This window comes from Olea europaea, chromosome 20 (assembly GCF_002742605.1).
Source record: "Olea europaea var. sylvestris chromosome 20, O_europaea_v1, whole genome shotgun sequence".
In the NCBI taxonomy this organism is placed as follows: Eukaryota; Viridiplantae; Streptophyta; class Magnoliopsida; order Lamiales; family Oleaceae; genus Olea; species Olea europaea.
Genome location: NC_036256.1, coordinates 15,312,812 through 15,338,534, shown reverse-complemented (window position 1 = coordinate 15,338,534; position 25,723 = coordinate 15,312,812). Strand labels below are relative to the sequence as shown.

Below are 25,723 nucleotides of genomic sequence, written 5' to 3'. Positions count from 1 at the left end.
TGAAGATAATAACAAATTGATCTAAATACTGATGTAATACTCTATTCATCAAATTCATAAATACTGCATGAGCATTTGTTAATCCAATGGGCATTACTGTGAACTCGTAATGATCATAATGAGTTTCTCAATGCCGTCTTTGAAATGTTATCTACCTTTACTTTCAACTGATGATGACCTAACCTCAAATCAATTTTGAAAAATATTGTTGCACCCTTCAACTGATTAAAGTGGTCTTCAATCCAAGGAAGGGGATATTTGTTTTTTATAGTCAATTTGTTCAGTTCCCTATAATCAATGCACAGCCCTCATTGATCCTTTCTTTTTCTTCACAAACAAAATCGGTGCACCCAAGGAGATGTACTTGGTTGAATGTAATATTTATCCAACAATTCCTGCAACTATATTTTTAATTCTTGTAATTCTTTTGGCGCCATCCTGTATGAAGTTTTAGACATTGGAGTTGCTTCAGGTACGAGGTTAACTGTAAACTCCAATTGCCTCTCAAGTGGTACGCCAGGTAAGTCATCGGGGAATATATTAGTGAAATCTCGTACAATCGACACATGACCAATAGTTTCTGTTACTAAGTTTTATATATACTCACTATAAATCATTGGCAAGATCTCTTCTTTAATATCTTTTCTGCCTTCATGGCCGACACGAGACGAGGTAAAGACTTAACTCGTACAGTGAAAAATCAAAAAATCTTCCTTTCCAGGCTTTTAAACCAGTTCATTCTTAAAATAACATAAAAGTCTTTTATGTCTTGAAGGTGTAGATCAGCTATAAATTCCTTTTCTTCCATTTCTAGCTTTATTGCCCTAGCGATATGGTTGGTCTTCAAAATTCTACCAATTGGGATAGAAATTTATAGAACACTATTGGAATCTTTCACATGCAGTATATGATTTAGTAATAAATATGATGGAAATAAATGAATGAGTATCTCCTAAGTCTATGAGAACATATGCATGTTGTTCAGATATTGATAGAATACCTGATATTACGTTGAATCCTCTGTTGCCTCTTTTTGGGGACAGCAAAGACTTTTACTTTTACTTTCTTTCCCTTCTCATAGTTTTTCTTGGGTGGGCATACCTTGTAATTTGGAGCAAAATGGCATTCTTCACCACATCGATAGCGCATATTTTCCCGAACAAGTACTCTTTTCTATGGGCCTTGTTGCATTTAGAGTATCATGGAGTAACTTGAATTGATTTGCTTGATCCTAATCTTGTATTAGCCTTCTTCAATTATCCAAATCATTTCCTTTTATTTGATCCTTTCCACTTTCATTTTCCATATGATTCATTATTTTTCTCAGTCATCCAATTCATTTCTAGACGATCAGAAGTTGACTGCGCCCGCTAAAGCACTTCACTATAGGTAGTCATATGGTGAGATATCATGATTCCTTCAGTTTTTGGATGTAGTCTTAGTTCGAACTTCCTAGTCTTCTTTGATTCGATGTCTATAAGGTGTGTAGCCTACCTAGAAAGTTTTTCAAGCTTTCTTTCATACTAGTTAAGTGACATATTTATTTGTTTTAGCCGTAGGAACTCTGTTTCTCTTCGATCCCTCGAGGATTGGGAAAAGTACTTTGTCTTAACTTATTATTTAAACTATACTTAAGCCATAGCATGTTGTTGTACTTCCATTCTAATGCGCAAAACAGACTCCCGCCAGTGACTTGCTGCTCCAACCAACATAAATTCGGCACATGATACATTCTGTGCTTCTGTGCATGTCATGTGTTTGTAGATTAGTTCCAACCCTCTTAATCACTTTTTGACTGCCAAAGGTCTATCTTGCCATCAAAAGAAAGAGGCATGGAATGACGAAACGCTCCACAATTGTGCCAATGTTGTAGGCATTTGTTGATCCATTTTGAGGAGGTGCATATGCTTGATTTCTACCAAGGTCATGCACCGTCCTCATCAGATCTCTGAACATTGTTGCTTGGTCTTGTGTTCGGCTATTTCCTTTAAATCAATAAAAATAATTTGTCTTAGAAATGTTGGACAACTAAGTAGCTCAATACGTTCAAGAAACTTAAATTTTTATTAATAATATTTCTTGAAATCAGGATATACCATAGTTTGAGAAACTTTAATTTTTCAATAACATAAAGGAAGATATGTCACAGTACAAAGAATATAGGATCTAAGTTTCTAATCCCCATGAATCCTACGAATCATCCTTGGTGGAGCTTCATTTTCGAATGAGTCTTCTGCCTTAGGCCCAAACTCTATGTCCATCTCAACCAATGGCTGAGATTTATGCTCATGGTCATTCTCTAAATACAACCTAAAGTCATCCTCATGCTCCCATTCTGGATCTTCCATTGGGTCTGATTTAAAATGAGGTTTTGGCTCAAGCTCAAGCTCAACCTTATCATAGAGCTCATGTACTATCTCTGGTTGAGGTTCTAAGCTCTCACTCCACCTATCTAGAAAGGGTTTGATAAAATATACCAAAATTTATCGTGTTTGGGTGCTCTTGAGAGTTATCTTCTAACATCTCATCCCTAATCATAACTCTCATATCTCTACACTTAGGTGAAAGTGAGTGTATGAGATTATTTATGGGATATGCGTGATCTCCGATCCTGTATCTACAATTGCCGTACATCTTTCACGGATGTCTTGCACATGTTCGACAAATGAACAAGTCAGGTCAGTCACATAATTTTCATAGGATTGAATGATGGACCTACGGTTCAACTACTCTACAAGATGTGGTCTTTCTAGTGTTCTAATAAATTCTAGCCATGTGTTGTCACATAAGTGTCCAATTATTTTTATCTTTGTTAGTGATATTAAATTATACATTATGCTCTTTGAGCTTTAATATAATATCTAATCATTATATCTTCTCGTTTATTAAAACAAAATAATAAGCATCATAAGCATTTCATGAATTCAAGCTTAAATGATTTATAAATCATGCTAAAAAAATAATATGGAACATAACTTTCTATTTTGTACCTTGGTTCGTCAGACGGTTGTTGATTGATGAGTGTTAAATGCCATGAGTCTCATTCAAATACTTGTTTAAAATTTAAAATACAATCACAACATAGAATCGTAAACAAAGAACATGTAAACATTTTTTATGTCTATTATACAATATTGGATTTATTTTATTTTACTTTAATTTTCTTTTATTCTGATACAAGGATAAAAATGCAAGAGTAACACATAAATATGAATCCGTATCAACTAGTACACCAGTCACCAGTTATGAAATTTAATGTTACAGTGATCGAATTCATTGATAATCAACTCCAATAGTTTAGTTGCCACTGTTATAGATATGGAGAAGAAAAAATGGCTAAACAATTATATATAAATTTCTGGTCGTTCAAAAATAATGATAATAAATAGAGTCACTTATGTTGACTTCAATATAATTTATAATAAAAAGTAAACCTCATCTTTTTATAATTCAAAACTCAATTAATTGGTCATAGGACTTGAATTGACAAACCTAGATAGACAAAAATGATTGAAAAGCGGACTGCATTAATAATCAATGTCAAGGAATAAGATAAATCGTAGTCTTCATACATGAAAATTTAAGTAGAATACTATCTAAACTTGAAGTTTACTTTAAAAATTCGGATTTATATGATAATGATAGATATACTAATTAGACTTTGATTAAATGATGAATTAGGTTATCAAACAAGTCAATCCACCTTTGACAGGTATAATAATAATACAAAATTGAATAATACTAATATCACGTGTACTTTTTAAAATTTACAGTTGATTGCAAATACAATTAGTTGATTAATCATGCAATTAACCTCCTTTTTAAAGTCTACAGAAAGATAGACCTGAGCTCTGATACTAATCTGTTACGCTCCAAGTTAATTACTCTTTTATTTTATTTATAAAAATATAGGCTTGAAATGTTACCAAATATCTCCTCTATCTAATTTAAGCAAAATTTTCAGCTGATAAAGATAATCCAATGATTTAAATAAATTTTTTCATATAAATTAACATATTAAACTACTATAAATTTTTAAAAAAAAAAATTCAAATTTAATATAGAATGTCCAAAACTTGAACGAAACCAAAAAAAAATAAAAAATAAATATTAAAAATAACATGCACGTAATTAAACATAAAGATGTCCTTAAAATTAAATCTGGCAATAATCATTTTTAAAATTTTTACTTGGCGACCCCATAAGCACCACTCGATCAATCTTTCACACGTGCAGACGACACATTCAAATTTGAAAAGTTATTGTAAGAATGGCTATTTTGAAAACACTCAATAAAAATATGTTCATATTCTTATTAACATGATACAAATATAAAATAACATAACATACTAACTTTTCTTATATGTAGAGCACATGGTCACGATATTCAATCACTCAAGGAACTTTTTAAGAATTCCTATATTCTGTAAAATTTACATATTCGACCCATAGGTCTATCCTGAATAATTTAACACAGAAATCGACCTGAAAGTCTTATAGTATTTCTTGCCAAAATTTATATAGATATTAAAAAATAAGAATTTATCACCTTACACGATGTATTCTTACATCAGTTAATATCACAAATTTTGAAAATATTCGTTGAGACAATATTTAAAAATGGGCTAAATATTTGTAAGAAAATGAAAACCAACTTGTGAGATTTTAAATGTGGTTGATGAAATAAAGTAATACTCCTTTTTAATAAGTGTGTGTTAATGTGTAAAAATATATAGGTAAAGGGAAAAAAAAAACTTCGCACATACTATATATATATATATATATATATATATATATATATATATATTGTTGTAAAAGGAAAGTTTATTAAGGTTTAGATATGAATAACAATTACACCCCTACAGCCCTAGAAATAATTATCATTATATCTATAATTCTGCCCTATAAATACAGTGTTTTGGTTCTTAATAAAATACACACAGATCTATTGATTTCTCTATGTTTTTTACTCTTTTATTTACTTTTATAACGCATTATCAGCGCGATAGCTTAATTTTTCAAAGTCTAGTGAATGTACCTACGACCGTAGAAATAATTATCATTGTATCCCTAATTCTGTCCTATAAATACAGTGCTTTGGTTCTTAATAAAATACACACAGATCTATTGACTTCTCTCTGTTTTCTACTCTTTTATTCACTTTTATAATACATTACCAGCACGATAACTTAATTTTTTAAAGTCTAGTAAAGGTAGTAATTTTTTTTAAGCAGAATTATCTATTACGTGTACCAAAATTAATTTGGTGACACGTGAATTTTTTTTTAATATATACACGTGAATCAATTTGTTGTTGCAGCCTTTTCCCCCAAAAATCAATCCAGTATGTAAATCGATTTTTTTTCTATATAGTTACATCTGCACATGTCTTGATAAATTCATGTCTGTAATCAATTGTAATCATGTAACCAAATATAATATCAAGAATTATCATTCATGCATCCATACTCAATTCAATTTTTTATTTTATACATATCTATACTCAATTTCTATTGTTCACTGATGAATTTAGTCAAGGTTAGTATGCATAAAGATTATTTTATTCACTTGTGCGTGTATGCAATATTTTTTTTAAAATATTTATGCATATCTACTTTTTCAATTCACGTTAACTGAAAAGGAAAATTTTATTAGTTTTTACTTACTCCCTAAAAGAATAATTTAGAATATTGACCAATTGCTCCGACGAAGCACAACTTTGAAAATAATACATGGCTCCTGAAGAGCTAATGTTATAATGGTTTGTTGTTGATCCTGAAGTAGCACAACATTATAATTAATATTTCAGAAGAATATTACTTGCTCCTGAAGAGTATAAATTATAATTTTCAATATTTTAGAAGAATATCGACATATTGCTATTGAAGAAGCACCAATAAAATAAAATATGCTCCCGAAGTAGCACGTGTTTTGAAGAACATATTATTTAAAATTAGTGTTTATTTCTGAAGGAAAGCACATAACTTATATCATGATTAACTATTATGTAATGTCTAATCATATTCTTAGAAATTAATTATATTTTTTCTTGTTTTATTTTGTAGTTAATCAAATGGCAAACATCACAAAACTTGAGTTTGTTGCACTTGACATCTTTGGCAAAAACTATCTATCATGAGTACTTGACGCTGATATCCATCTTATCTCAAAAGGTTTGGGAGAGGCCATAAAATAAGGAAATAAAGAATCCCTGCAGGATCATGCAAAAACACTCATCTTTCTTCGTTATCATCTTCACAATAGAATGAAAATTGAATATCTTACTGAGAAAGATCCACAAGTTCTTTGGAAAAAATTAACTGAAAGATTTGATCATTAAAAGACTATAGTCCTTCCCAAAGCCTGCTATGAGTGGATGCACATTCGTTTGTAAGACTTCAAAACTGTTAGTGAATAAATTATGAATTGTTCAGAATATGTTCAAAATTAACATAGAGTGGAGAAAAAATCACCGATAAAGATATGTTGGAGAAAACTTCTTCCACATTTCACGCCTCGAATGTGCTCCTACAGTAGCAATATCGAAAGCGTTGTTTCAAAAAGTACTCAAAATTTATATCATGTCTGCTTGTTGCTGAACAGAATAATGAACTACTGATGAAAAATCATGGATTACGTCCAACTGGTTTTGTACCATTGCCTAAAGCAAATTGTACTGCATTGCCTGAAGCAAATGCAATATCAAGACAAGGACGTGGAAGTGGACATGAACATGAATTTGGACGTAAATGCGGACGTGCACGAGGAGTAAACCATGAACAAAATAATCAACAATAAGGCAACAATTTCAAAAGACACAAAGTAAACGAAAATAGCACACCTAAGAAGGTACACGAAATAAGTTGCTTTAGATGTGGAATGAAAGGACATTGGACACATACCTGTCGTACGGAAAAACACCTTGTCGATCTCTATCAAAAATCAATCAAGGAAAAGGGGAAATGGAGACAAATTTTGCTGACCATGATGGTCCAATTGATGTGACCCATTTGGATGTCTCTGATTTCTTTGTTGATCCAAATGAAAATATTGATCATTTGATTGGGGGTTTGTGATGGAAGATATAAATTAGTTTATCTTTTTTTTTTAGTATTTCCCTTTATTTTAGAAATTTAGTTTAAAATATGTTTTTACTTTTCATAAAAATTTTGAACTTTATTATGCATCGTTAATTTCACAATATTAATTATACTTATCATTTTGAATTTAAATTTAAGTTTTTAAAAATATTTTGTTATATTGATAAATTCATAATGGATTTCAAGAGACCTACTTGATTGATAGTACAACTACACATACTATTTTTCAAGATAAAAAATATTTTTTGGATTTAACATTAAAAGAGAATAATGTCAATACAATATCAGGTGTATCGAATATCGTTAAAAGCTCCGGAAGAGTTTGTATTATTTTACCAAATAATACAAAATTATATATTGACGATTTACTTTATTCTAGTAAATTCAAAAGAAATTTGCTTAGTTTTAAAGATATCTATTGCAATGGATATCCTATTGAGACGACACAAGAAAATAATATTGATATTTGCATAACTTATTTTGTATCTGGTCAGAAGCAGATAAAAGAAAATTTTCATGCACTCCCATCTGACGTGTATTAAACATTTATAAAAATAGTTGAATCAAATAATGTCATGAACCATAAGTTCGTTGACTCAAAAAGTTTTATACTTTGGCATGATTGACTTGGACATCCAGGAGCTATAATGATGCGTCGAATAATAAACAACTCACATGAACATCTTTTAAAGAACCAGAAGATTCTTTTACTTAATGATTATACATGTGTAGCTTATTTGCTAGGCAAATTAGTCATTAGACTTTCAACTACAAAGGTCAATATTGAATATCCAACTTTCTTGGAAATAATTCGTGGCGATATATGCGGGCCAATACACCCATCATGTGGACAATTTCGTTATTTTATGATATTAATTGATTCTTCTACTAGGTGATCACATGTTTGCCTACTTTCCACTAAGAATGTAGCATTTGCTAGACTATTTGCTGAAATTATAAAATTACGAGCGCAATTTCCCAATTATTCAATTAAAACTATTTGCCTTAACAATGCTGGTGAATTTAGGTCCCAAACATTCGATGATTATTATATGTCAATTGAGATTGTAATTGAACATTCAGTTACGCATGTCCATACGCAAAATGGTTTAGTGGAGTCATTTATTAAACACCTACAACTTATTGCTAGACCATTACTTATGAAAATAAAACTCACAGCTTTTGTTTGTAGTCATGCCATATTACATGTTACATCATTGGTTCATATTAGACCAACTGCCTATTATCAATATTTATCTTTGCAACTAGCATTTAGTCACGAACCTGATATTTTTCACCTACGAATTTTTGGTTGCGTAGACAAAGTCCCCATTTCACCCCCCCACAACATAATAAAATGAGTCCCTGTCGAAGACTTGGGATTTATGTGAGCTTGATTCACCATCAATTATTAGGTATCTTGAACCTTTAACGGGTGATTTATTTACTACATGTTTTGCAGATTGTCGTTTTGATGAATTGACTTTCCCAACTTTGGGAGGGAAAAAACTACATCCTGAAAAATAAAGTAAAATTTCTTGGAATGAAACGACTTTATCTCATTTTGATCCCCACAACAATCAATATGAGCAAGAGGTTGAAAAAATCTTTCATTTGCAAAGAGTTGCAAATCAATTACCTGATATATTTGTTAACACAAGAAAAACGACAAGTCATATGTTTCAGCAGAAAATATTTCAACAAAAATTAATGTCCCTGTAGAACAATTTGTTGTAGCAATTGAATCTCTAATACGTCAGAAGCGTGATCGACCAATTGGTTTAAAAGACTCTTTATCTCGAAAAAGAAAAGTACATGAGAAAAACCAACCAAAAATTTCGAAAGAAGTCACATTAGAAAAGATTGATCAATTAGGTATTGAAAATATGATTCTTGAAGAACCACAAGTGTCCGAAAATAATGAGATCTTCAATAAATTATATATTATCTCATAAATTATGGGAACAAAATAATATTGTTATAGACAATATTTTAATGTGACTCTTGATATTATACGAAATGAAGATCCTGAACCACAATCAATTAAAAACTGTCAAGATAAAAATGATTGGCCAAAATGAAAAGAAGACATACATGTGAAATTGAATTCTTTGGAGAAACAAAAAGTGTTTGGATTTGTAGTTCGAACACCTAAAAATGTAATCCATGTTGGATAAAATGAATTTTTGTACGAAAGAGAAATGAAAATAATGAAATCATAAGGTACAAAGCCCGACTAGTGGCTTAAGATTCCTCACAAAAACTCGGAACTCATTATAAGGAAACATATTCTCCCGTAATGGACACCATCACTTTTAGATTCTTAATTAGTTTAACTGTATCACAAAAGCTTGATATGTGTTTTATGGATGTAGTAATTGCATATTTGTATGGTTCACTTGATAGTGACATATTTATGAAAGTCCCTGAAGTACTTAAGGTACCAGGAACAAACAATACATACCCGAGAACTATGTTCTCAATTAAATTGCAAAGATCATTATATGAATTAAAACAATCCGGATATATGTGGTATAATCGTCTTAACAAATATTTGTTGAATGAGGTTATAAAAATGACGATGTCTGTCCATGTGTTTTCATAAAGAAAACAAATAGTAAATTTACACTTGTGGCAGTTTATATTGATGATTTAAATTTAATTGGAACTCTTGATTAGCTCAACAAAACTGCTGATTATTTGAAAAAATGGATTTGAGATGAAGGATTTGGGAAAAACCAAATTTTGTCTTGAATTACAGATTGAACATTTCTTAGACGGATTATTCGTTCACCAATCTACGTATACTAAAAAAGTTTTAAAATGTTTTTACATGGATAATGCATATCCATTGGCATCACCTATGGTTGTTCGATCACTTAATGTGAAAAAAGATCAATTTCATCCACTTAAAGATGAAGAAAAATTTCTTGATCCTGAAGTAATATATCTTAGTGCAATTTGAGTATTAACTTATCTTGCAAATTGCACTCGACCCCACATAGCTTTTTCTGTAAATCTTCTTATAAGATATAACTCTACACCAACTCAAAGACATTAGAATTGTGTTAAACATATTTTTCATTATCTAAAGGGTACTATTAATTTGAGATTATTTTATTCTCAAAAGTCGGGATCTGCTTTAGTAGGATATGCAGATGCAGGTTATTTATCTGACCCACATAAAGTTAAATCACAAACAAGTTATGTGTTTACACGGGGAAAAACGACTATATCATGGAGATCTGTGAAGGAATCCTTGACAACTACATCTTCAAATCATTCTAAAAGTATTGCAATCCATGAAGTAGGTCAAGAATGTGTATGGTTGAAAAACATGACCCATCATATCCAAGTATCATGCGGATTAATTTCAACAAAGGATAGTCCAACAATTTTGTATGAAGATAATACAATTTGTATTGCACAACTCAAAGGAGGCTATATCAAAGGTGATACGACAAAGCATATTTCTCCAAAATTCTTTCATATAATGAGCTTAAAAAAAATGGGAACATTGATAACCAACAAATTCGCTCAAATGACAATGTGGTCAATTTATTCACAAAAGCTCTGTCAACATCTACATTCAAGAAATTAGTTCATGAGATTGGAATGCATCGACTCAAAGATTTTCAGTGATCAACATCATGGGAAGTAGTTGTACTCTTTTTCCTTAACTTAGATTTTATCCCATTGAGTTTTTCTAACAAGGTTTTAATGAGATAGTATTTATTTTTAGTACTCCAAAATAACTGTACTATTTTTCCTTCGTTTGATTTTTTTCCCATTGAATTTTTATTAAACAAGGTTTTAATGAGATAAATATTTTGTAATGTGTCATTCAAAAAAGATGATTGTAAAATGAAAGTTTATTAGGGTTTAGAAATGAATGTCAATTACACCCATGCAGCCCTAGCAATAATTACTATTGTATCCATAATTCTGTTCTATAAATATAGAATTTTGATTCTTAATAAAATACACACAAATCTGTTGACTTCTCTCTATTTTCTACTCTTTTCTTATATGTATCCACTTGCATGTTACCAAATCAGATATCAATTCTAAACGTCCAACATTAGGTTTGACAATTAAATCGGTTAATTTATTCCAATCAATCATGGTGTATGGTTATGTGTGTAATTCAAAAGGCCAGTCAAATAAATTTATTATATAAATTAATGAATAATGTATGTTTTCAAATTTCAAGAAAAACGTGGAAAGTGATGTTTCATTTATTTATTTATTATTATTATTATTATTATTATTATTATTACTACACACGCGCGCAACTTGGTTTATGAATACATAAACCACATTTCTTAAATTTGAAATAGTGTATGCTAAAAGCCTAAATTATGTATTGTTCTCTTTAGACAACTAACTTCGGGCTACTTTAGGTTAATTTTGCCTTCGAATCAATTATTAACAAACATGTTGGTTTAAGAGAAATATGAGGTTGGGTTGGGTTTTGATACAATATCCAACCCAACCCAAATTGCCCTAAAATAATTTATTTATAATTTTAATTTTTAAATTAAAGTGTAAAGAAAATTAAAATGTCAACAGCCCTAAAAGCAATGATCCATAATCTCTCATTTCTTATGAAAACATATTTCACTTTCATTTTTGTCAACTGCCACCATCATGCCTTTCAAAAAGAAAATCCCAATGCCTCATAAAGGGAGATCATTTACAACGAATCATTAAAATCATAGTTATTAAAATTGGATCAAACCAATCGGCCTAGCCTGGGAACTAACAAATCAGATAGTGGTTCGGTTTGAATGCTCTAATTAGTACATTTAGCAAGCGAACATGTCAAAAATCAATTGAACTGCTCAATACATGGTTGGATCAGACGAGTTTAGACGAAAGCAGAACCGATTCAAGGTGAACCAATTTGTTACGAAGTCAAGAGCAAGATTTTTTCTTCAATATGCAAAGGCAAAGATTCAAAGCTCAACTTTTGAAGTGAAATGTAACATCCATAACCATTATGGCAAAAATTGAACTTGTGTCATAACAATAAACTAATACATATATATTTTATATTTAAAAAAAATTGTTGTCTTTTATTTTAAAAAGTTTTTTTAATTAAAATTAAAATCTAAAAACTACTCACCGGCTAAACTAGGACCCAATAACCCAATAATTTTTTTCGAGTCAATAAATGGGTCGGATCTGATAATTATTCTTAAAATATCATATGAATTTGTTATCTTATGAATAGAACCTATAAAATTTCATTATTGAAATAACCAATTAAGAACAAGTGCTTTGCACGTAGGAATAGCAATTCGGCTCGTTGGCTCAAATCGCCCATGGTTCGACCCGAAAAAAGCTCGAATCGAAATGGGGCTCAGTCCGAGCCTCGAGCCAGCCCCGTAGGCCTATAATAATAAAAAAAAAATAAAACCTTAAAGTTAAAGGCAGCTGTGCGACTTATTAAAAAAAAAAAAGAGCAAAAAAAAGCGAGCTTGCACGGCACGGCTCGGCTCAGGACCGAAAATAAGCTCCCTCACTTTACCCGAGTCAGCTCTCGAGCCGGCTCGACTCGATTCGTTGATATCCCTATTTGCACTTGATTTTGCAATGTTGTTAAGAATTTTTTAATTTGTTGAAATTTTTAGCCCCTATTTGGCCTCAATTTCTTAAGATTATTATTTTTTTTCAAATTCATTTTCAATCAACTTTTATTAATCCTTTGTTTGAGCCCCATTTTGAATGGAAAAATGAATTTTTGAATAGTGTGTTGATGGAAAGTGTGTGGTTAAAAAATAAAGAAAATTTTTGGATTTACGTGTAATATTATTTTATTGAAGAACGTGTGGTTAAAATGATATCAAAACACCGTAGAAGAATTTATTTTTTTCTAAAAAATGGGGATCAAACAATGGCTAATTTTATTAACCATACATTAATCTATTAAAAATCTAATATTTATTCTACTGAAATTTGTGAATAACCCCAGTGCTCTCGAAAACGCGCAAACAGTACAACAATAAAATATCCAAAGGAGAGGAAGCTCCGTGTGTATGAGTTGCATCGAGGATGTGATCTATAATCTTTTACACAGTTAATTCCCATCCTCTGTGCTTACCTCTCGTCATAAATGGTATTTCTAAAGTTGTTCCAAATTGATTTTCCATTGGATTTTGGAATCTGTTTCATAGATTCTTTTGCATTAGCATCGCCATCATACTAAAAAAAAAAAAAAAAAGGATTAGTAAAATTAATTACAAAGGAGAAACTCTACAAACCCCATTTACTCCGGGGATATAATGATTAAAATCCTAATATTAGTTTTACATTTTATTCTTTCTTGAAGTTTTGGCTAGAGTGTACATAAATTTATCCCCCAATTGCACGTTTAGCTCGCTGGTTTGGACAATATTAAACAAATGTATCCAAAATTTATGTTAGATACACAATAATGAAGATGATGAGGTAATACGTAGAATAAGATTTTGAGTCTGCTTGGGAGTGATTTTGAGAATTGATTTTTTGACCGTTAGGACAAAAGTGTGGTCCACCTGTGAGAGAAGAAGTAAAATATGACGGCTGAAATAGTGAAATAACGGTTAAAAAATCAACTTTTTGGGAGGAAAAATCGCTCCCAAAGAGTCCCTTTAATTTTCTCCTCATCTTTAATATTATATGAATATTAACTAATCCATTCCATGTCACAAATTTAGCGTATCTTTTACAACCATTATTTCAAAACTCTATTTTTCTTTAGACTCATTTTCGACCACACTTTCACACAATAAAATATACAGTAAATTCAAAACATTTTTCTACTTTTTAACCACACAATCAATTAAAAATTACTATTTAAAACATTGTTTTTCCCAAATAATAGTTGTCAAAGAGATGCTTAATACCAGATTTAACTAGCCCATTTTTGTGAAGATTAAAATCAGATTTTTAGCAGATTTTGATAAAAGTTGATAAAATATGTGGTTGAAAGTTTTGGGTCCCATAAGATATGTTGTTAAAATTAATTGTTACTTTTGACTTTAATAAAAATCTGGATTTTAATTTTTATCAAGTAGGGGCCTAGTTTTGATAGAACCTAGAAGGTAATCTTGCAGTGACAACTAGTTGTAATAGTTTAGCCTTGGCCCTTGGACAATGTAAAACTCTGGCCTTGAGCCATGTGCATATTTAATGGTGTTGTGAAATCAAAACCTAAGAGCAAACAAGCGTCAAGTGTGTCACTTGCATTGCAAATGTGATCTTCTCATGCTCGTCTGAGAAATCTAGCTCTGCATGGCTTGTTAGATCTCACCAAATATGAGGATTACAGTGTTTCTTTCATATATTCACAAATAATCGAGTGCCTTTTGGGACGAAATAACCTCCCACATGACAGTCTTCCATGGCTTCATGTGGTACTGATAGGTGTGCTGCCAAAACTTACCTCAGTGTCTATTTGACAGCAGCCTGGAGATGGACTCAATTCGTTGAATTCTGTTTCTGCCTTTCCATTGAAGTCTTGACGATGTAAAGAGTTGTGTGTGTATAAACGAAAATGTAATATAAACATTATTAAATCATTATTAATTATACATCATTATTTCTCTAAAGTTTTGGCTACTGAGTAGTACATAAACAAGTTCAACTTTATTACATTTTTGGTATGCTGAATTAGACAGTACTATAGACCCACTAATAGATAAATATTTCACATATATGTCTTCTCTAGTTCCATCCTGTCCTATCCAAGATACCAAATGTGCCGAAAAAGTAATACCTAGTTTTCATAGAAATTAGAAGGTAATCTTGCAGTAACAAGCAGTTGCAATGGATCCGCCTTGGGCAGGGTAATACTAGAGCCTTCAGTCATGTCCACTGGCATGTTTAATGGTGTTGTGAAATCAAAACCTTGGAGCAATTGAGCAATTGTCAAATGTGTCACTTGCATCGCAAATGTGATCCCGGGGCAGGATCTTCTGCCAGAGCCAAATGGAGTGAACTCGAAATGCTGTCCTAAGTAATCTATCTCGGCATGGCTTGTAAGAAACCTCTCCGGTATAAATTCATCAGGATCTGACCAAATACGTGGATCTCGGTGTAACTTCCATACATTCACCATCAACCGGGTTCCTTTTGGGATCAAATAAGGTCCCATATGACAGTCTTCCGTGGCTTCATGAGGCACTGACAGGGGCCCTGGTGGGAATAACCTCAACGTCTCCTTGACAATAGCTTGGAGATAGACCAAGTTTTTAATATCGGATTCGTCTACCCATCTCTCTTTACCAACGTTAACATCGATTTCTTCTTGGGCTCGCTTCATTACTTCCCTGTTGTTTACTAGTAGAGATAAGATCCATGTCAAGTGAACAGATGTGGTATCAGAACCTGCTAAGATGATGTTCTGCAGCAAGGAAAAAATGGTTAAAATAGACAGGTCTATGGAGGAACTTGATCTGCCTATACATAGCCAATGGTTTAAATGCATAGCAAAACTTAATATACTTCCAATCTATTGGACTCATATGTTTATGCATTGATGGAAGTTAAAAATCCAAGGAATCATGATCTACTTACTCTTCTCTTTCCTCTTTTGCGAATCTTAAATATCCAAAGCAATTTTGATTTTCAGTGTAAGTAGGACCTGATTATAGCTGCATTCTTAGTCTCTGTGTTGTAGGTAGATCTTTGTCCAAAATGTGACGTAGCTACTTGAGTCAATGACATTGCAGCACAAAGTTTAGGATGGCTTGTTAAGTAACATGAACTTTACAATATAGGATAGTGTTGAGAATAGAAATGATCTGCTGCCCACAGTGTGTAGGAGATATGATACCCACTTGCTGTCAATAAGTCAAATCTTTTTTCTTTTGACCTCTGATGTGGTGACATGACATTAGTGGTGGGCAATTGTTATAATATCCACTGTGGGCAGGAAATCAACTCTAGTGTAGAGAAGCAGAAGAAAGTGAAAAAAAAATAAAAATGTCTATCGTGCTTTTCTAGTAATGGACTGCCTACCCAAACATACCAGGTTGTTTTAAGATAAACCGATGCATAGTTTTAGATTTTGACAACTTAAGCAAACCTACAATATGTAAAGAGATACCGACTTTCAAGTATAGAGATGTATAAACTAGACATTTCTAGTTTTGGTGGCTTGTTTCATAACGTAAGCAGCATTAAGAATAAGAAAGAAGATAAAATTAATACTTACTAAACATGCCTCAAACCAATGAATAGCTTTATATTGAAGAACAGTAGCATACCATTATTGTAGCCTTGATTATAGTTTCCTTTGAATGACCATATTTTGTAAATTGATCATCAATAGCAGAAAGCATCACATCTATGAAATCTTGTTCATTCCTCAATTCTCCCTTCAGATTTTCCTTCACATGTTCATCAATCCAGCTTTCAGTAATAACACTCAATTCCTTTGAAATTCCTTTCATGGACTTGATATGACCCTCAAAGTCTATCCAGCTTAAAAGTGACAATGGAACCGCATCTGAGAGACCAAAAAGCCCTGATATACGCATAAACTCCTTGATGACTTTTCTGAATGATCGAGCCTCCTCAGTTCCTGAATATCGTTTTCCAGCAATCATTTTCACAATTATGTTCAAGCTCAAGTGTTCAAACCACTGACTCATCACTACCTCCTTTGACTGTCTATCCAAATCTTGGTATTCATTTGAATCAACGAGTCTTTGATCCCTATGAATTTCCCTATACAACTCTTTGATACAAGTCTCTATCTCCAATTTTCGAACATGTTTTAATGCTTCTAGTCTCCTACTCGACAGAACTTGTAGCATCACTAACTTTCTCACCTCGCGCCAATACGGGCCCTGAGTAAAACCAAAGGCAGCATAATTGTAACCAAGGTATTTCCCTGCATTAGAACTTGGCCTATTAGAGAGAGCCTTGTCATTAGTGGTGAAGCACTCTTTAACAGATTCCCAATTGCTCACTACAATTGCAGGGCGCATCCCGAGTCGAATCTTAAATACGGGACCATATTTATCGGCCAACCCTGCTAAAACCAGAGCCACCGGGGTTTGACCACCTAGCAGGGGCAGGTGGCCTATAATAGGCCAAGCACCTACCGGTTCAGGGGGTGATATGCCCTTATTTTTACTTTTTCTGCTCCATAGATAATATAGCAGCAGCAGGGATAGAATTCCTAAAACAGGTGCTAGCAGATCATGTGAGAGAAAGTTCATTTTTTTGAGAGATGATCAAAAGAGTTCAGAAATTGAAATGATATTCAAGAACTGAATCTATATCTAATCCAAGGTTTCAAACGAATTATTGATTGCTTTTCAAAGTGAGAAAAGACTTTGTGCGGTTGACTTGCATTTGTCACAGCCCCCTATTGGGCTGGACAACCAGGGGCTGTTCAAGTGGCTTTTTCCAGGAGACAATTCCAGGGGGCCAAAAAGTGGGTTGTTGATAATTTTAGAGTGTGACGTTTGATTTTTCAATAACAAAATGATCCATGATAGTTTCAAAGTTAATCAGGATTCAAGGTATAATGATAGAGTTTGGATAGTGTCACAAACAAGATTGTTAAGAAAGACGGTCTAAGTTAACTTATTTTGACGAGATTAATTAGGCCGTGGTTGGTTTGCCGTTTTCGGCCCATTTTTCATTTTTCGTTTTCGAAAATGCGAAAAACGCGTTTGATCTGTCGTTTTCGAAAATACATTTTCGAAAATGAGTTAAAATTTATAACTGAAAACGCAAGACGACTTTTTATCGTTTTCAGCTATAAATGTCGAAAACGTTCAAAATGAGGAAAACGGGCGGTTTTCAGGGAAAACTAAAAATCGTTTTGAAAATGAAAATGGAAAATGAAAATGCAAACCAACCACTACGTTATTTTCCTCAAAAATTTAGCTAAAAATAAAATGAAAGGAAAAATATATGCGATGTCTAGTAGCTCTACTCAATACTCTAGTATTGGGACAAAAAAAATATTACATAACAGGCAAGATTTATTTATTTATTTTTTTAAATCGGGATTAAAATCAGAATGATAGTGACAATGCAATTAAAATAATCAGAAGTTCAACCGTTATTGTGGATTTTTAATAATTTTCACAATTCTCAAAACGAAGTTATTCTCTTTCGTTTCTATGCCTAATTGAATTTCATGATCATATTTTGTTACTAATTTTTTTGTAGGATTAATTAAATTTCAGATTATTTTTACTATCCTTCTTAATATATATTTATTTCCATACGTATAACCTGTGGGTTTGTGTTAATTTATTCGGGTATGTGTGTGTCCTTGTTGGGCTTAGTGGCCCAACAAATTGTTAAACGTAAAGAGTCATATACGCTATGTAGTCATGGGTCAAAAATTCTTTTCTGGTTCACAAATTGGCCGAGTTTAGGTTCAACACTGATTTAGCCCAATTAATAGCTTAAAGGTGACCCATCATTATTTTTGTCGGGAAAAGTTCATAACTAAACTACTAACAAAAAATTGCAATAAAAAAAAATAATAATAAAAGAAAAATACTTTTTATATGATTGTGATGAGAAAAACAAATGGATTCATTTTTGATATATCTGCGCCCGACTTGCCCAAAATTCTATGAGCAATCGAGTTCACCATCGAAAAATGGTATTTTTGGCCAACGAAGTATAAGACTATTAAAATATTTCTCACTATAGCCTTCTAACCAAAATTTTGTAAATTCATATTGTTCTCTCTCACCGTAACCAAATATCATGGCTTGCAATGAAACATATCAACTAGAGCACATATGAAGTCATAAGTCGCTAACAAATGTCACATCATATTCTAGGCATTCTTTCGAACATCAACATGCATTCTTATTGACAAATGCACAAGAGAAGTTACAACGCACTAATATGGTTACAACAAAAATCTTAAATTCAAACAAAAATATAAGACGACGAGAAATATTAAATTCTTTTTAAAAATTGTTGAGTCACAATGTTGGATAGTTGCGACGTTACATTTTGGTGAACTTCAATGTATTCTTTTGGGGCGAAGAAGCTAGATGAAGGTGGGAAGAGCATTTTGGAATTCACAAGGACAAGAGAGAAATTTCTCTCTACTCATTTGATTTCCCTATCTATATATCTCATTGAGATGGTCATAGAATAATTTGAAGTAAATTACTAATTTATGCCCTATTTGGGCTCCATTTTTCCTAAATATATTTTTTCAAAACTCATTTTCAATTATCCATTCTCCAATAAAATAATATTACACGTTCCAAAATCTTTTCCTATTTTCTAATCTTTCATTCTCCAAAAAATCACCATTTCAAAATACTTTTTCCCCCAAACTTTCATTAAAATGGAGCTCAGATAGGGGCTTGTTTTGACTTCGATTTGATATTTGTATGGTCGGGAATAAGACCATTTCTTTATTGCCGACGTAATCCTCATTCGAATAACTGAATTTCAAGATATGTTTGGTTCAATCACTTGCTTTCTCACATTAATTTTTGATTTCAACAATATTAGAACCAAATTTTATAGGATTATCTTTCTTTCTTTCTTTCTTTCTTCATCTTCTTCCTTTTATTTTTTATTTTTTTTTTCATTCAAGTTCTCGTTTCCAGTTCATTCCAGTTTTTGTTTATGTGCAAATTTTCAAACCAAATTTTGTATTTGATAAATAATTGATATAGACAAGTCGTGAATTCGTTTAAAAAACCTAATCAAGTAGATCCCATTTAGTCCATTTTTGGTTCCGCTACAAAATTAGATTAAAATCTAAAAAAGTTAACAATAACTTTTAATCACATATTCTACGAGATCCACAACTTTTCGACCGCATATTATCTAAATCAAATATGGGCTAAACAATGGAAAGAAAAGGTCCATCATCTGTTAAATGGCCACACCTATCGCACTCGTATAGGCTGACTGTTTAATCATGGGCCCAAGCCCACAAACCCCCATAAGAGTTCTAATTTCGACATAACTCGACGCCATTAGCAGTACTCGTCTCTCGTCACATCAATTATGTGAGAGTTCATGAGTAGAAAGGGTTGCTACCACTCACGAGTCTCAAATTCGGGCAATGCTCCGCATCTTGCAAAATACAATCTACGTATCTCTTCAATTCACAACACAAAATCTATATAAAGACGGTTTACGATAGTTAAAATTTGTTCTAAATGAACTATTACTAATACATACACACTTAGCTCTTGTTTGTTTTCAATTTTTCTGTTCAATTTAAATTCATTTTCTGACCATTGCTCCACTATCAGCCGTGATTTTTTTACTTTATATCTCACATTGGGTCCCACGTGCTGGCAACAAATGGTCAAAAAATGCATTATTTTCTTCAAATAATTGGAAACAGACAGGTGCTTAAGGGTGAATCTAGGTTGTTTTTAGTTCATCAGTGTGCTTGACATGTAAAAGAACATTTATGGACTATAAAATTAGAAGGTAGAAAATTAAGGAATTCTGTGTAAGGGTCTGCACCATAAAGTTAGGGATTGTTTGACAAAGTTTTTTATAAAAGTTAATAAATTTTAATAAATGTATGAAGAAAAATTGATAAAAATTGTGAATATTATAACATATGTGATTATAATTGAAGTTTGATCAGTTGATAGAAGTTTTAACAAAATTTTATTAAAAAAGCACTTAGCCTTGTTTGAGCCATATTTCTTTAGAATAGAATTTATAGAAAATAACTTTTCGAAGAAATTGTGATTAAAAAGTAGGGAGAAATTTTCATGCAAAATTATCTTATTGAAAGAGTACAAGAATGAAAATAAATTTGGGCAGAATGAGTATTAAAAATGGGACTCAAACAAGAACTTAATAAGACTACCGTAATTTTAGAAACTTAAAAATTTTACTCGTAAGTAAATAAATTTATTCATCAAAATTAAAAAAAAAATCAACTTATTGGGAAGTAAGAAAAGAATTTCTATCAAATAAGTAATTTTTTTCCGAATAAGCGAATAGTAAATTATCTGTAGTCAGCTCTTTAAAAAATTATGTTTGAAAGAGTAAATTTATTACATATTTGGAGGTCCTATTATGAACATATTCAAGTAATATTAATGATTTTCGGGGTAATGAACAATATTTAAATTTTTTTTAAAACATATTCACAATTAAACAATATTATTAACATGTTGATTTTATTATATTAGATAATATTATTAACTTAATTTTAAAGCAGTTATTACATTTTCATTCGATATGATTATCCAAAGTTTGTTCAATCAATCAAAACCACCTAATCCCGGCGGCTCCACCTTCGAGACATCGGACCTACAGCGATTAAATGGACCACAAGTTGTTAGCTCAACCAACAACACTTTGGACAAAAAAGTCAAGATGAGTATATGTTTGGGACCATTTGCTCCAACGATCGTGATGTTTGTCCCGGCTTAAATTCAGGTAAAAAACAGGGTGCCTATTTGGCTTCGATTTAAGCCCGACCAAACAGGTTAATTCTTGTTCCAATTCTTCATCCTAAAATGAAAATAAATTAAATATCTTGTACTTTAATATCTAATTATTATTATATAATTAGCACAACTATAATCATCTTCCGTCTGACAAAAACAAATAACTTTAATTCATTAGCGTATGCAATCTAAAAAAGTATTTTAACGAACAAGAAAAATTCATTTTATATTTAAAATTTAATTTGCTTAGGATTCATTTACACCATCGTCAACATGTACATCATTATTAACATATGTAATCGACAATATACAAGAAATGCATCAATTTCTCTTCCGATCCGAACTTTCTAATGTAGAAAGGACTTTATATTTGTTGACTTGCATAGGAGAAAGTTTAAGGTAGTGGGGTCCCATTGATGAATTTTCGTGTGACTTTTTGTGGAACGGCCAAATAATGAGTTGTAGATAATTTGTAGAGTGCGACGTATAATTGAAAAGTAGAAAAGAAAATTCGTATTAATTTTAAAGTTTAATCAGGATTCGAGGTATAATGGTAGGTTTTGGAATATGTCACTAGCAAGATTGTTATTCAGGCAAATTTTATTATTTTTCCTCAAAAAGTTAACAAAAAATAAAATGGAGGAAATACATGTGTGAGAACTAGTAGCCCTAATCAACTCGACAATCTGATATTGAGACACATCTAGAAGAATTTACAATTTAAAGTATTTTAATATATTTTAAAGAGTCAAATTCCGCTCAAATTATATCTTATATTTTAGTCAATTTGACAAAACATCGTGAGCTTCGCCTTGAAAGGGCTAGACTATCCAATATACCCAAGAGCCATAGTGTTCAATTAAATTAAAAAAAAAAAAAATGTATTTCGGAAACTGAAATAATTGAGAATAAATCGAAAATCAGTTTTATTATATGCAAAGAGTTGAAAAATGAACATTTTAAGTCAAGTCAAGAACTGATCGATTGACCTCAAATTTTTGAAAAATGAGCATTTTAAGTTAAGTCTAGCCCCTATTTGTTTTCCATTATTTGTCATCAAAATGAAAATATCACAATTATCCATCACATCAAGCCATCATATTTGACTTTTTATTTTTTGTGTGGAACCGTAACGATTATATTTTTCATTCTCATTCTTACATTAATGTGGCTCAAACGGGCCTTAATATATTTTAAATACTGATTGGAACTTTTGTTCTAATTCAACTATTTGATTTATCTTTTCCAAACGTCTACTTGTACCCATTTTCAAAATATCAGGAAAAAAAAAATGGATAGATCATTTCAAGTTTAAAAAAATAGTTGAACATAAAGACCCAATTCAATTTCATTCGTTGATTGATCAATACGTGTACGCAGATCCTCAATTCATAAGCATTAATGAAAATGATTATAAACTTTTTTTTTCTTTAAAATTATGTCAACTATTTTCTTACCATTATTTTACATCCACACATCCTCTTCCACCTCATCCTAACCCCGCTCCTTGTCCACTTCATTAATTTTCTTACATATCTATGATTTATCGATTTGAATCATTCGATATCTACTTGTATGGATTTCCTATAATTATTATTCAGCATATTTTCTTAATAATTTCTTGAGTTTCAAGAAAAAAGGAGAAATGGGATCCATTTTTAATAAAGATGAAGTCAACCTTTTAGTATAAAAAATTCTTGAAGGAAATTCTTTTGTAAGCCATGAAACAACTCTCTTTAAAGAAATCTTCTTAATGTGTCGGTGATATTATTTCTAGAGCATTGTTTAGAAGGATTGATACATATTCAACTGTATTAATTAAAAACTTAAAACAAATGAATAAAGCCACTTGTCCATATTTAAAAACGGGGAGGAAAAAGACAAACTAATGTGTTAAAAAATAATTGGGTATTTTTGTTTTAATTTTTTGAGACTATCCAATCATATATCGACACATGTCCCATTTGCATTCGTGGGTTGAAAACAACTGTTTATCTACTCTATCCCAACTGTCCGTGCCAAATTAATAGAAAAAGCCAAAGATATTTCTGTATGGAATGGGACCCAATACTTCAGAAAGGAAAGGTTTGTTTGAAGAGATCATGTTAGAAGTACAAAATATGATACAAAATGGTTTACAAAATTCACAAGTGGTGCCTTCTTATTGGAGGGGCGGCTGGCCCCACTGGCGCCCCTCCAATAGGGGGGCGCCACTTGTGGATTTTGTACAAGAAGAATGATCCTTGTTTGAAGAAGCTTAAAAGTTGATGTTCAAGTCAATAAACATGTATTTTTATCTTTTGTATGGGATTCATAACAGCTATATTTTTCATTTTCATTTTCACAATAATGTGACTCAAACGGGGGCATAATGACTCAATTGTCCGAATTTCGTCCGACTAATCTAGAGGAGTGATGGCCTTCCCCTCAATTCGTCACCCGAATAAATTCGAATGCGGTCACAGCTTATATATAATTGGACTAGACATTCGGAATGCGATTCTCCTCCCTGTGGACATTTCTTCACGACGTATGGACGAGACCCTGGAGGGGGGACGGAGCGCATCATAACTTTGTCTTCACATGATATCTACCTTCCAACTGCTGCGGAAATTCTAACCTCTAATACTCAGTAGAAAACCCTTCTGTTTTACCATTGCGCCGTGCTCGTGGGGCAAGTTACTTTTATAAATTGATAGCATTTTGATGTGATTTGTGTTATCATATTAATATATAATGGTAATAATTCGTCTATAAAATCTACTCAAGACTCTATTCATCCTCAAGCTCAAAATTTTGTGCTCAAGTCATGATTAAGAGGCATGTTTACCTGGAATCGGAGTTAACGGAAATTGAAAAGTTAAGTGCGGTAACATAGTGACTAGATGTTCAGTGGTTTAATTGGGATAAATTAAAGACATATGACCTAATTGAGATTTCATTAAAAGTCCCGGGACCGAAAATGAAATTAACAGCATGTCTTCAATCTCATCCAGAACAGTACCATGTAAAATTCTGTTTTCCTATATATACACCACGCAAACACTGAAGGATAAGGTATCAGTGAGACTGCAAACCTAAAAATTCAAAAAAGAAAAGCAAAAAAGAATGAGTTGTGCAATAGTTCGCTTTAATTTCTGCTCAAACCCCAGAAATTGCACCCCTGGAAGTTTTTCAAGCATTTCCTTCAGTTCCCAGTTGACAAATTCCAGGATTCAGTTCAAAACTCCATCTGGGCTACCCAGAAACAGAGGGTGCAGAGCCAGTTTGAAGGCATTTCATGCTCCAAACAGTTTTTATGATGTGTTGGGAATTGAAGAAAGTGGGACAATTTCTGATATAAAGAAAGCTTATAAACAACTGGCAAGAAAATATCATCCTGATGTGTCTCCACCAGACCGTGTCGATGAAAACACCAGGAGATTTATACTGGTTAAGGAGGCTTATGAAACCCTTTCTGATCCACACACCAGAGCGTTGTACGATCAAGATTTAGCTAATGGATTGGGCTTTAATTTCTCTGCTGGAAGAGGATATGAGTTTAACCAGGTAACTAATTTTTCTTATTAATTCAGAAGTTATGAATCTTGTGAAAGAAATATACTGGATTTCTTTTTTAATTATTATTTTTCCATCTGAAACAGAGAAATGGAGAGTGGAAAATGAGGTGGCAATCTCAATTGAATGAATTGAAGCAAAGAAAAAGGGATTCAGGAGGAAGAATGACATGGGGTGCTCGAATGCGTAGTCGAAGATGAAATCCCATTTTTATTTTTATTTTTTATCTTAGATTTAATTAATTACAATAGGATAATTTATGCTTTTTATTTTAGTTTTTGCCAATGTATATTCCATCTTTTCTGTTCTTACTAATTAAATATATTACCAATCACTTCCTGCTCCACATATGCATTTTAGCTATTCACAGTTTGAATCAGTAAAGTGTTTTATGGTATTTTTAGCATAAAGAATAAAATAATACAATATTAAATTTGACCATTAGACTGGAATCAAGGACGGATCTAGAATTGGATCTAAGATCGGGTTACTACGCGAGAAAATTTTTTTTTACACATAAAAACTGATTTTTTATTAAAATAAAAATAAAAAATACCTTTAAAAAAAACTCTTGGCCTGAGTGGGCTGGGGAGCCCTCCCCGCTTCCCCTAAATCCGTCTCTGACTAAAATTATGCTACAAGTACGGA

The 25,723-nt window shown here is 32.0% G+C and overlaps 2 protein-coding genes across 2 annotated transcripts; one reads left to right on the top strand and one right to left on the bottom strand.

Moving 5' to 3' along the window:
* Positions 1–14,657: 14,657 nt before the first annotated feature.
* LOC111369783 (cytochrome P450 82C4-like) lies at positions 14,658–17,412 on the bottom strand. Its single transcript, XM_022991422.1, has 2 exons — positions 16,355–17,412; positions 14,658–15,489 (listed from the first exon to the last, which is right to left on the bottom strand). Exons 1-2 carry the CDS (start codon positions 17,312–17,314, stop codon positions 14,863–14,865), a joined length of 1,587 nt encoding a protein of 528 aa, XP_022847190.1. The 5' UTR covers positions 17,315–17,412; the 3' UTR covers positions 14,658–14,862.
* A 7,143-nt stretch (positions 17,413–24,555) lies between these two features.
* On the top strand, positions 24,556–25,421 carry LOC111369782 (chaperone protein dnaJ 20, chloroplastic-like). The gene is made up of 2 exons (XM_022991420.1): positions 24,556–25,066; positions 25,162–25,421. Exons 1-2 carry the CDS (start codon positions 24,626–24,628, stop codon positions 25,273–25,275), a joined length of 555 nt encoding a protein of 184 aa, XP_022847188.1. The 5' UTR covers positions 24,556–24,625; the 3' UTR covers positions 25,276–25,421.
* Positions 25,422–25,723: the final 302 nt, after the last annotated feature.

Coding starts and splice junctions, on each gene's coding strand:
- LOC111369783 (XM_022991422.1), bottom strand. CDS start 17,314: ATGAACTTTCTCTCACATGATCTGCTAGCACCTGTTTTAGGAATTCTA. Junction 15,490..16,354: donor TAATCAAGGCTACAATAATG/GTATGCTACTGT, acceptor TCCTTGCTGCAG/AACATCATCTTAGCAGGTTC.
- LOC111369782 (XM_022991420.1), top strand. CDS start 24,626: ATGAGTTGTGCAATAGTTCGCTTTAATTTCTGCTCAAACCCCAGAAAT. Junction 25,067..25,161: donor GAGGATATGAGTTTAACCAG/GTAACTAATTTT, acceptor CATCTGAAACAG/AGAAATGGAGAGTGGAAAAT.